The sequence below is a fragment of the Lycium barbarum genome, chromosome 4 (assembly GCF_019175385.1).
Source record: "Lycium barbarum isolate Lr01 chromosome 4, ASM1917538v2, whole genome shotgun sequence".
In the NCBI taxonomy this organism is placed as follows: domain Eukaryota; kingdom Viridiplantae; phylum Streptophyta; class Magnoliopsida; order Solanales; family Solanaceae; genus Lycium; species Lycium barbarum.
In genome coordinates, this window is record NC_083340.1 from 148015271 (window position 1) to 148027673 (window position 12403).

The 12403-nt window shown below is 31.6% G+C and overlaps 1 protein-coding gene across 1 annotated transcript; it reads right to left on the reverse strand.

Annotated features, from left to right (window-relative positions):
- Nucleotides 1–499: 499 nt before the first annotated feature.
- On the reverse strand, nt 500–7916 carry LOC132636984 (monogalactosyldiacylglycerol synthase 2, chloroplastic-like). Its single transcript, XM_060354099.1, has 8 exons — nt 6469–7916; nt 4488–4660; nt 3652–3813; nt 3107–3248; nt 2791–3015; nt 2606–2668; nt 1337–1411; nt 500–1231 (listed from the first exon to the last, which is right to left on the reverse strand). The coding sequence occupies exons 1-8, from the start codon at nt 6712–6714 to the stop codon at nt 971–973; spliced, it is 1347 nt and encodes a 448-aa protein (XP_060210082.1). The 5' UTR covers nt 6715–7916; the 3' UTR covers nt 500–970.
- Between the last annotated feature and the right edge of the window lie 4487 nt (nt 7917–12403).

Here is a 12403-nt window from a genome sequence, read left to right on the forward strand (position 1 = left end):
TTATCATGCATTAAGAAGACTATTTTAGCAATAAAAAATGTCGTTGCTGGTAATTATTTTAGACCTAAGAGAAAATTGTGTGGCATGATTACAATTGAAATTTTATTGATTGTGCTCAAATATATAAAATATTTTTTCTTGAAGATAATTTTTCTAAAAAAAAAAAAGATTTTCTTGATTAATATTCTCTAATATCACCGCACATCGAGCGGGTACGTATACTAGTACAACTTAAAAAGTTAATCTTTAAGTCCTTGAACAAGTGGCTTTAAATTCCATAGTGAAAAATTAAGCTCAGATCAGAGATTATATGGAATGGACATATTATAACAAAGTGTTTGGTCTTGAAAGAATGAACAACAACAATAACAACATACCAGTATAATCCCACAAATGTGGTCTAGGAAAGGTAGGATGCACGCAAACCTTTCCCCTACCTTAGTGGGGTATAGAGGTTGTTTTCGATAAACCCTCGACTCAAAAGAAAATGTACAGCAAATAGCAAGAGACAAAACAAATTCAGCAACAGACAATAATACATATCAAGGTCTTGAAAAAGAAAAAGAAAAAGCAAAATATTCAACACAAATTTTCTGGACAAGTGAAGATTCTTCAATTTTGATGTAACCCGAAACAGGTCCTCCAAAGAGAAGTAATCTTTAATACTAAAGAATGGATTCAACTTTCAACACTCCAAAACATGAGAAACTCTCTCATTTTCTGCATTTTATTGCAGCTCCCTCGTTCTCGTTCTCGTCTCTTTTTAAATTTCCTTTTTTTTTTTTTCTTTTTCCGACTATCCAAGGATCGGAATATGTCTAGATAATCTACAATAGTACAATAAGCGCGCCAAGCGTTTATGGCCAAAAACGAGATCATTGAACCTACCTTGCATAATATCCTACTAGAACAAATCTTAGACCTTGCAGTAAAAAAAAACAAAAAGAAAAACAGAATCTATGTATCTGGGTTAAATCAAGCTTGAAAATGAAGACGTGAAGGCGTAAGGAATGTTGGCAAGGGGACCTCTCTGACATGCGAGTTCGTGAATGTCCTTCACGATGTCAAAAACCGCATCTGGTTGTGCAAGTTTTAGTGCATTCTCTGACATTTTTTTCCTCTCATCCGTTTTGGTGCTAAACCACTCTGCAACAATTCGAGCTGTTTCCTTGGGGCTTCGCGTGAAAACACCAGCTCCATTGTCCACCACGTATGGGACGTTTCCCTTTTCCTGCAAATACACAACGAAAAAGTAAATCAGTAAACACGGTCATATCAGCAGCCACTACGCACGATAGCTAGCAGTCGATAACATCAACTTTTTAATTTCACTAACTTGTCCGGGAATGTAGTCGTTGAGAATAATTGGTAGCCCTCTGATTAATGCTTCTGCAATTGTACCAGGTCCAGCCTACGAGCGAAAAAAACTGAATCGTTAGTCCCACATTGTCGACAATGCACAAAAACGAATACACAGGCAATGCTAGAATAGGGAGAAAATGACAAAAATGGTCCCTTATGTTTGAGGGTAGGCTCAAAAGAGTTCCTCAAGTATGTACTGAACAGTTGTGATCCTTTAAGTTTGTGTGTGTTGGATTTGACGGGAACTATAAAAAACAAAAAATAGCGGGAACTCACATTTAGAGGTACAGTTTTTGTGGTTTCGGCTATTTTATATTTATTTCTAGAATTTGGTACAGCTTTTCGAGGTATAATTTCTACTATTTTTTTATATTGTTTTAGTGTCAAGTGCAGTTTGTTATGTCGCATTAGGATTTAATGGGCTTTCTTGGTATTTAGGGTTAAATGTGTTTTTTTCCCACTGTTCCTGTCAAATCTAACGAACACAAAAAATTATTAACTTTTGGCAACCTTATAAAGGACCAAAACTGTTCAATGTATACTTAAGGGACTCAAACATAATTTTTGTCATTTTCTCATAGAATAGGACTACATTAAACAGTCACACAAATGCCAGCCTACAAGCGAAAAAAACTGAATCGTTAGTCCCACATTGTCGACAATGCACAAAAAAGATTACACAGGCAATGCTAGAATAGGGAGAAAATGACAAAAATGGTCCCTTATGTTTGAGGGTAGGCTCAAAATAGTTCCTTAAGTATGAACATGAACAGTTGTGATCCTTTAAGTTTGCTAAAAGCTAAAACTTTTAGTCTCCTTCAAATATTTACCAAAATTCTGTTTGTTAGATTTGGCGAGAACTATAAAAAATAAAAAAATGACGTACAGTTTTTGCAGTTTCTACTAAATTTTTTCCCAAGAATTTGGTACAATTTTCGAGGTGTAATTTCTGCTATTTTTTATATCTTTTTAGTGTTTAGTGCAGTTTTTATGTCGCACATTTAGGATTTAATGGAATTTTCTCAGTATTTAGGTTTAAATGTTTTTTTCCCACTGTTTCTGTCAAATCTAACGAACACAAATTGTTAAATATTTGACGGAGATCAAAAAATTTCTTAACCTTTGGCAAACTTAAAGGACCAATATTGTTCAATGTATACTTAAGGGACTATTTTGAACCTACACTCAAACATAATGGACCATTTTTGTCACTTTCTTATAGAATAGGACTGCATCGACATACCTTTGTGATAATACAGTCGCATGCACCCATCCACTTCTCCATCTGTTTCTGAAATCCTTTAATCTAGACAGCAAGAAGAAAAAAGTTTCAAAAAAATATTTTTCCACTGTCAAGTAAATTAAGCTGAGATGTATTAACGTAATTTTGTAAGGCGTTCATACTCCAAGAGTCTAGTTCTGTTTTACCTTGACCGGGATGTTCCATTCGATTGATTGTAATGTGGATGCTAGCTCTTCATTGCGTCCACATATGACAACCAATTGACCGATAGGTTTCTCCATTTCTTTATCGAAAAGAGCTTCTCCGAGTGCCTTTGCAGTTTTTTTCACGGGTCCCATCCCTTCACCCCCGCCCATCAGCAACACTGCCGGCAATGTGGGGTCCATCGCTAGCTCTACTCTGAGGTCATCCTATAGCAAATATTAAGAAAAGTATCAGAAAAGAAATGAAACATGGATTCAAAGGAGTGTTAACTCTTTTGTAAATTGACCGAACATTCACCTTGGAAAAAATTGCTCTACAAAAAGAAGGACGAATAGGCAACCCAAAAACGCATGTTTGAGATTCTTCCAATCCATCAAATAAAGCCCTCTTTGCTACCTCCTCAGAGGGGCAGTACAATCGATTGACTCCAGGGTGAAACCTATCGTTCAAAAGAGGCTACCAGTTAAACTGACTTATATGACATGAAAGCTATATTGCTCAGACTCTCCAATAATGTTGTTGCACCCGTGTCGAGTCCTTCAAAAACACACTACTTTTAGAGGATCCGACATGCAACTGGCGGGATTTTTGAAGAGTCCGAGCAACATAGCATGAAACTACTAGATACAGTCAAACATCTCTGTAACAGTGTCGTTTCTCCTGATATTTTTTGGCTGCTATAGCGAAATGTTGTTATAGAGAACATATAGTATAACATACCATAAAAGATCGGTTCCACTGAAAACATGGTTGTTATAGTGAAATGTTGTTATAAAGGATGGTTGTTATAGAGTAGTCTGACTGTATATTCAAATTCCAAACTAAGTTACTAAATAATTTACCATGTACGGTGGCAAGTGCTGAGGTCCGTAATAACCGTGACAAATATTACTTTCTTTTGTAGACCTTGCCATTTAAGAACCCACAAAGGTATGTGCTGCATAAGAGGATGAACACTAATGATGATGTCTGGCTTGTACTCCATCAGGCCAGCTTCCACCTCCCTTCATTTTCACAAATCAACAATTAGGAATTTATAATGAATTTAAGAAGATTCATCCGAATTTTGAGGAATATTAAATTGATCCTATGTGTCTGATAACATCAATAAAGTCCACTTTCGCGTAAAACTTAAGCAACCAGGTCAGCAATAATTTTTAGTATCTGTGTAATATACAAACAAGAGAAGTCACTATTGACAAAATGATAAGATAAGAAGCGTTAAAGAAATGATTACAGACGATTGAATGCATTCAAAGTACAGTACTATAATTAGAAATGATGAATTTATGGTGCTAACCTAGCTGGCATATCAAGGAGTGTCAAAGTAAAATTATTTACTCCCTCTGTCCCAATTTATGTGGCACTCGTTCCTTTTTAGCTAGTCCCAAAAGAATGACAGTTTTCTATATTTAGTAATAATTTAACTTTTAAAGACCCATTTTACACTTAATGAGATAATTTATAACCACACATATCTAAGGTTTATTTTAGACCACAAGTTTCACAAGTCTTATTTTATTTCTTAAACTCTGTGCCTAGTCAAACACTTTCGCATAAAATTGAGACAAAGGCAGTAGAAAATAGTAGAAGTCACAGGTTATTACGCGAAAGATTTATCATTAACCATCAAAAGTATCAAAAATCTACAGCTTTAAAAACAAAGAAGGAACTATACTTGGCATAGAAGGCGGCAATGGCAGCAAGATAGGCAGAGTGTATCCACCGAGGGGACGTGCTGTGAAATGCAAGACTCCAAAGCTGCACATGTTTAACCATGAACTTGTATTGTTGTTCCATGCTGTTCAATGGCCAGCCAGTGTATTCCTTCCAAACATCTTTTACAAAAATCTACAAGAATTGAACACATCTGACATTACCACATTGAAATATGAAGTCACCATACGTACAATAAAGACTTCATTAGGCATGTGAACAGAAGTCCAAGCACTAAATTGTTAATCTTAACAAGCATGGGCAGAGCAAAGGTACCGATCGTCGAAAAATTACATTGTATCTACAAGGTCAAAAGAAATTTCTTATGTATATCTAGTAAATGTTGAATCCCTTGACTTCGTCGTGTGTTTACTTCTTTATATTTTGAATCCCGTGAAAATCCTGGCTCCGCCACTATTATGATAAGTCAAAATTTTATGCCAGAAAAGTAGTTAAAGAAAGATGGTCAACAGATGGGATCTCCATAAACTTAAGAATTATGTAGATTGAATCAACAAGAACAGAATTTTAGGTAGATTTTAAAGAAACTAGTCAGGAAGAAAGGCACAAATTGGAAGTCCAACCTATATTATACTTAACACTGTAATATCCTTAACTATCCTTTAACTTTCAAGAACTAATCAAAACTTCAAATAACGGCATTTATCAATGGAAATTCAATTCTGACTCAATAATGCACACAAGGCAACACAAATTGACATGGAATTAGAGATTAGGGGATTCACAATTCCAAACAAAAAATGCGGGAAAAAAGAGAGTAATACAGATCAAATAGCTAGAAAACCAGAAAGATAATAACTTTACATGATTCTTACATTCTAATGACTTTCAAGAACTAATCAAAACTTCAAAGAGAAAAACTTGGCATTTATAATCGGAAATTCAATTCCTCAATATAACAAATGACTCAATAATGCACATAGGATAACATCCGACATGGAATATCTAAGCAGGGGGATTAATGGGATTCACAATTCCAAACAAAAAATGCAACAAAAGAGTAATTCAGATCAAATAGCTACAAAACCAAAAACATAATACCCATATTGTACATTATAATATCCTTAACTTTCAAGAACTAATCAAAACTTCAAAGAAGAAACTTGGGATTTATATACCGCTTTGCCAGCAAAGCTGCCTATAATGCCAACAAACCCAATGTCCCCAGGGCGAATTTACAGCACTTGAGGGCTTGGTTGACACGAGACAACAATCGGCAATGGAAATTCAATTACTCGATATGAAAATTGACTCAATAATGCACATTAGACAACACGAATCGACATGGAATATCTAAGCAAGGGGATTAATGGGTTCACAATTCCAAACAAAAAGAGTAATTCGGATCAAATAGCTACAAAACCAGACAGATAAAACCTATATTATACATTATCATATCCTTAACTTTCAAGAACTAATCAAAACTTCAAAGAAATAACTTGGAAATTCAATTCCTCAATATGGAAAATGACTCAATAACGCACATAGGACAACATGAATCGACACTGAATAGCAAACAAAATGACTCAAGGGGATTCACAATTCCAAACAAAATATGCAACAAAAAGAGCAATTCAAATTCATATAGCTAGAAAACCAAAAAGATTAAAACTTTACATTATACTCATCCCCAAATTCCAAATGAAAAGCATCTCAAATCACCTCAGCCGTATCCCTATGGAGACCCCACCCCACCCTCATATTGTACTTACATTATAATATCCTAAACTTTCAAGAACTAATCAAAACTTCAAAGAAGAATACTTGGCATTTATCAATGGAAATACAATTCCTCAATATGATAAATGACTCAATAATGCACACATAGAACAACACGAATCATCAAAATTCCAAACAAAAAGTGCAACAAAGTTAGCAATTCATATCAAATACCTAGAAAACCAAAAAGATTAAAACTTTACATTATACTCATCTCCAAATTCCAAATGAAAAGCATCACGAATCGCCTCAGCCGAAGCCCTATGTCCACCACCTGTATCACTCATCAAAATAAGCACATTTTTTGTTCTTTCGGCACCAAGTTGCACCATTTCCATTGTATCATTTTCATCTTTAAATTCATTTTTGCTACCTACAAAACCATAAACTCCAACTCTTTCTAACACCGTGCTTATCGGATTCCTCACCGGAATCACCTCAGTCACCATTGTCCCCTTTCCTCTATTGATCAATTCTTGAAATCTCTATATTTGGTATATATTTCAATTTTTTCCCTTTTTTGGGAAATGTATATCAAAATCAAACACCTACTCAATCAAGAATTCAACTTTTCTCTATATTTGGTATAAAGTTCAATTTTTTTCCTTTTTTGGAAATTTATATCAAAATTAAATACCAAACCACATAAAGAATTCAACTTTCCTCTATATTGGGTATAAGGTTCAAATTTATTTCTTTCTTTGGAAATGTATATCAAAATCAAACACCAACCCACATAAAGAATTCAACTTTTCTCTATATTTGGTATAAAGTTCAATTTTTTTCCTTTTTGGGAAATGTATATCAAAATCAAACACCAAACCACATCAAGAATTCAACTTTTCCCTATATTTGGTATAAAGTTCATTTTTTTTTCCTTTTTGGGAAATGTATATCAAAATCAAACACCAAATCACATCAAGAATTCAATTTTTCTCTATATTTGGTATAAAGTTCAATTTTCCCCCTTTTTTGGCAATGTATATCCAAATCAAACACCAAACCACATCAAGAATTAAATTGTTCTCTATATTCGGTATAAAGTTCAATTTTTTTTCCTTTTTTGGAAATGTTTATCAAAATTAAACACCAACCCAAATAAAGAATTCAACTTTTCTCTATATTTGGAATAAAGTTCATTTTTTTTTCCTTTTTTGGAAATGTATATCAAAATTAAACAACAACCCACATAAAGAAATCAACTTTTCTCTATGTTTCAATTCTTGAAATCTCTATATTTTGGTATAAGGTTCAATTTTTTTTTAATTTTTTTTTGGGAAATGTATATCAAAATTAAACACCAAGCCACATAAAGAAATCAACTTTTCCCTATGTTTCAATTCTTGAAATCTCTATATTTTGGTATAAAATTCATTTTTTTCCCTTTTATTGGAAATGTATATCAAAATTAAACACCAACCCACATAAAGAAATGAAATTTTGAACAAAAAGAAAAAAAATCCACCACCCCTTTGACTTGCCGGAAAATGGGATTTTTTTCCGGCAAGATCAAAGAGTTTGGTGGGGGTGCGGGGGGAAGAGAAAAAATTGTTATAAAAACACAAAGAGTTTAATAAAATTTCAAGAAAGTAAAAGAAATGAACACCCTTTTAAGGATTCTTTAAGAGTTTATAAAAATGGAGAAATGGGGTTAGTTTTTTTTTCTTTTTTCTTTTAGTAATAAGATGAAAGGACATAGAAGAGAGAATGGTGTTATTTTTAGATAGTGCTATTTTTTTAATTATTATGGTCTTTCGTTTCATAATAAGTGTCACATTAATTAAATTTTTTTGATATCATAATAAGTGTTATTTTAAGAAATCAAGATATAAATTAATTAGTTTTTTTTCAATTTTACCCTTAAAATTGAAAAAAAAAACATATAGTAACTTGGTATTATTGGTTCCCAATATCAAAAGATTTACTTTTTCTGCATGCTGCTCTAATCAAAAGGTAAGAGTAATTTATTTTTATTATATAAGAAGTAATTTGGTAAACTTCACGTTGTATTATTGATTTCTTAATATGCGTATTTTTAGCTAAGGTAACACTTATTATGGGACGGAGGGAATATTTGAGAAATATTTGGTGGCAGTGTGTAGAGGAATTTATTGCTGTTGGATTCGCATATTTGTGCAGATTCGAATATATTTTGCTAATAAAACAAATAATTTGAAGAGTCATTTTACCTTATTTTTATTGGTTGATAGTGAAGTTTTTCCTTTATTTCATTTTAGATGATACTATTTCTTTATTAGTTCGTTCTAAAAATAATAAGATATTTATAAATTTAAAAATACTTTAGCTTAATTTTTTTTTTTTACTTTACCCTTAATTAGAAACCTGTATAGTCGTACAAATGTTATATGTTTTAACAGCACAAGTTTCAAAATCTGTATAGTGATGATACAAATGTCATGACATGTTTAAGATCATGGATGATCCAAGATTAATCATTAAGACCAGATGCAAAAGTCTTATAACGACACAAATATTTGACCATTATGAGTTCGCGTCGAAATTCTATCATAACTCATTTGATTTACTCGATTTGATATTTATTATGTGTGCCTATTGTAATTTTTAAGCATATATGCATAATGTGAGCCAAAATTATTGAGCTTGAATGAAACATAAGTTATATACCATATTCGGTCTTATTTAAGATCATAATTTTTTTTAAACAATATTTACTTAAACTCCATAGCAAATTAAATTATGTCATATAAAGTGCAACGGACGAAGAATCTCTTTCAAGTGGTTTGTCATGGAACTTTTAGAATAGGGAAAATAACCTAACAATACCTATTTAAGACTCTATATTACAAAATATAAGAATACTTTTCCTTATTTATAAAATATACCAATAAAATTACAAAGTATACCAGATTTAGGCTTAATGGGATACTCACAATTTTAGGCTTTTTTTAAGGAAGAAAATCTGATTTTAAATCTAGACTTAATTGTAGGATAGTTATCATTCAATTTCTTCTTCTTTTTTTTAAATATTTCTCTCCCCCCCCCCCCCCCCCCCCCCTATGATAGACACCATTTTCATACCTAAAATCCATCTTCTCTCCTAGTATAAATTTTCAAACCAATATTATAAAGTATTTTTTTATTCCTAACTTGTGTATTAATTGTATATATAAATTGATTTGCATCGTCTTGAGATATATATGATCATTGTGTGTTTTGAAAATCTATATAAATTATATAAATTGTAGTTTTAAAAAATGTTGAAAACATATATACTTTCTCATAATCTATACATACTTTGATCAGATTTTATACAATTTATATGTACTTTATCATAATCACAATATACATACAACTTTTATACATATTTCATACATAGAAATTATAACGAATTTATACATATTGCATACAACATTAATATATATTTATTTTATGGTGTATGAACTTTGTATGGAATCTGATTTGTATCAATTACAAGTTTATTATACATATTTTCCTCAAAATTTATACATACTTTGATTAGATTTTAATACAATTTATATGTACTTTATAATAATCAAAATACACATATAATTTTTATACATATTTCATATATAAAAATTATAAGAATCTATACAGTTATTCATATTGCATACGAAGAATCTATACAGTTATTCATATTGCATACAAAAATTATACATATATGTTTTTTGGTGTATGAACTTTTTAAATAAAAATTACCGATTTTAATGGACTTTTTGAGTAAAATTTGAAGAAAATTAGGTAACAATATCTCTTAATTTTGAATGGTGAGAGAAAAGTGGATGAAATAAGGAAGCAAAAGTTGGAAAAAATCAGGGAACTATATCTCTAAATTTTGAATGGAGAGAGAAATGTGGATAAAATAAGTAAAACAATTTCCTTATCTTATTTAATGTGTTTTATTTGATTCTTTTTAATTTACCTAATTCGTATAGATTTTGTAACAAGTCTATTGATATATTTTGTTAACTGAAAAATATCGTCATGTTCTGTAAATATATCCTCTTATCATGTACACATATGTTTTTTGCCCGATAGAATAAGGCATTGTCTCCTAATTTGAGTCGTTAAGCCCATGCAAGTTGGTGTCCTCCATTTGTCTTTGACAAGTGTGTGCATACATTTTTCAATGAGATATTTAAAATCTTCTTACTGTATATGGTATAGTTTTCATGGGCCATAGTCAAGTTCATTGAGTTGTATATTTTTGCTAATCTATATCTATTATTATAAAGCTAGGCAAAAAAAAAAAGTGATATGGCACATTTCTTTGATATTGAACTTTTTTCTCATTTTTTTACAATTTTCCTTGATTTTGAGACTTTTTCTCCTCCTTCTAGGTGATTATTATTCAATTATTCTTCCGTTTGTATATCCCCATGTTTGTTCCCCATTAAACCCCATTCTTTCATCATATGTAATACACGATCAAGTGTAACGTAAAATTTTATTTCCTGCTTATGTACACACGTTCATTCCGCATTAATACCCATTATCATAATCCAATTTGTGTTGAATATATAGACTTATTTTTCTTTGTGCTTTATGGCTGAATTCTTAAAGATCTAGACGTCCTTTCCCCTTGAAGAACTGGTGATGTGAACTTTCTTTCTATTTTTGACACTTTGAAAATATTGTGTAACCATTATATGATATTAATGTTCTAAGTGTTCAACCTATATTTCCCTTTTTAGCTTAGAACTTTCCTACATTTTTTTTTTTGCTTCAAATTGTTTTCCTTTGTGGATGTGGCCATCTTTGATTAATGAAGCTAAAGGAGGGAGGTTTGTACAACACTTTTTTGGAATGGCCATGTACCAGTATATCGTCAGATTTTTACTATCAAATTTAAGAATTGTTTGAGACTTTTTTCCTTCTGTTGTGGAGCATTTTTATACTGATTTTTTTTTCTTTTCATTATTGCTATTTTTCTCTTTTCTTAAAGTACCTCAATCTTGTGAGTTCCGTTTTCTTCTTCCATGATGTGTATATATAATCTTACTTTTGCCAAGACAGTGGCCATTCCATAACAAATAAGTCATAGTTGCAAGGTTGCTAGAAGAAGTCAGCCACTCACATCTTTACGGGTATATAAGGACAACGACAAAAGCTACAAAATTTTGTATGAGGTACTAGAACTGGGAAATGAGGATGTGAAGATCATGGTGGAAGATATGAACCCATAACTTTAAAAATATAATGTATTCAATATAAAAATCTTAAGATTGAACCCCTAAAATTTATGTTTCATGCAAGCAAACTAACTTCACCTTGGAATAAATTAATTATCTACGCCTCCAATGCAAAGTGATACCATATTTTAGATTTATGATTCAAAACGAAAATTTACTCGTTTGGAAACAAATAAAGAGAGCTATCATATTAGACCATAAAGCAAATAACACAAATAGATCGAAATAACAATATAATTTGTATTCAATAGGAATTTCGTACACGTAATAATTTTTTGGGCACACCACAAAAAAGTTTATAATTACTTTGAGAGAGTTTCATCTTATATTCATCCCATTAATCAGAGTATCAGACCATCTATAAGACCAGATTCTTTTATGATAATACAAGATTTAAAACGTGTACTTCAGTATTTTACATTTAAAACTTTGTACTTCAGTGTTTCGTTAGCTGAGTTGGAAATTAGAGACAAATTTGTAACAGCGAAGGCTTGATTGACCCTAAACTTTAAACAGATCAAAAATAGATCATTTCGCAAATTAGAAGAGCAATTCTTTCGAAGAGTTGAATAGATTTTTCTTAACTATGATTGTCGCACTTGAAAAAAAAAAAAAAAAAAAAAATATTAACTCTGATAGAGAGAGTACCTTATTTAGAAAGGAGCTAAAGAGTCGAAAAACACAGAAAAGGAAAGTTACAAATGAATTACAGGGTGCCTTCACTGACACAGAATAACGAATTAAAAAGCGTTGTCTGTTGCCAGCTAAGTGGAGGGTATACTCGCCAGCTAAGGCCAAATTTGAAAGCCTGTTTATGTATTATGCCAATTTATTTTCACCTAATCTTTACACCAAGCTATACTTAACTTACCATGGTTAAATCAGAAACTAAGGCGAGAATACAATGTGTATTCGTTCATTAGCTATGTTTTAGTGTACGCGAAGA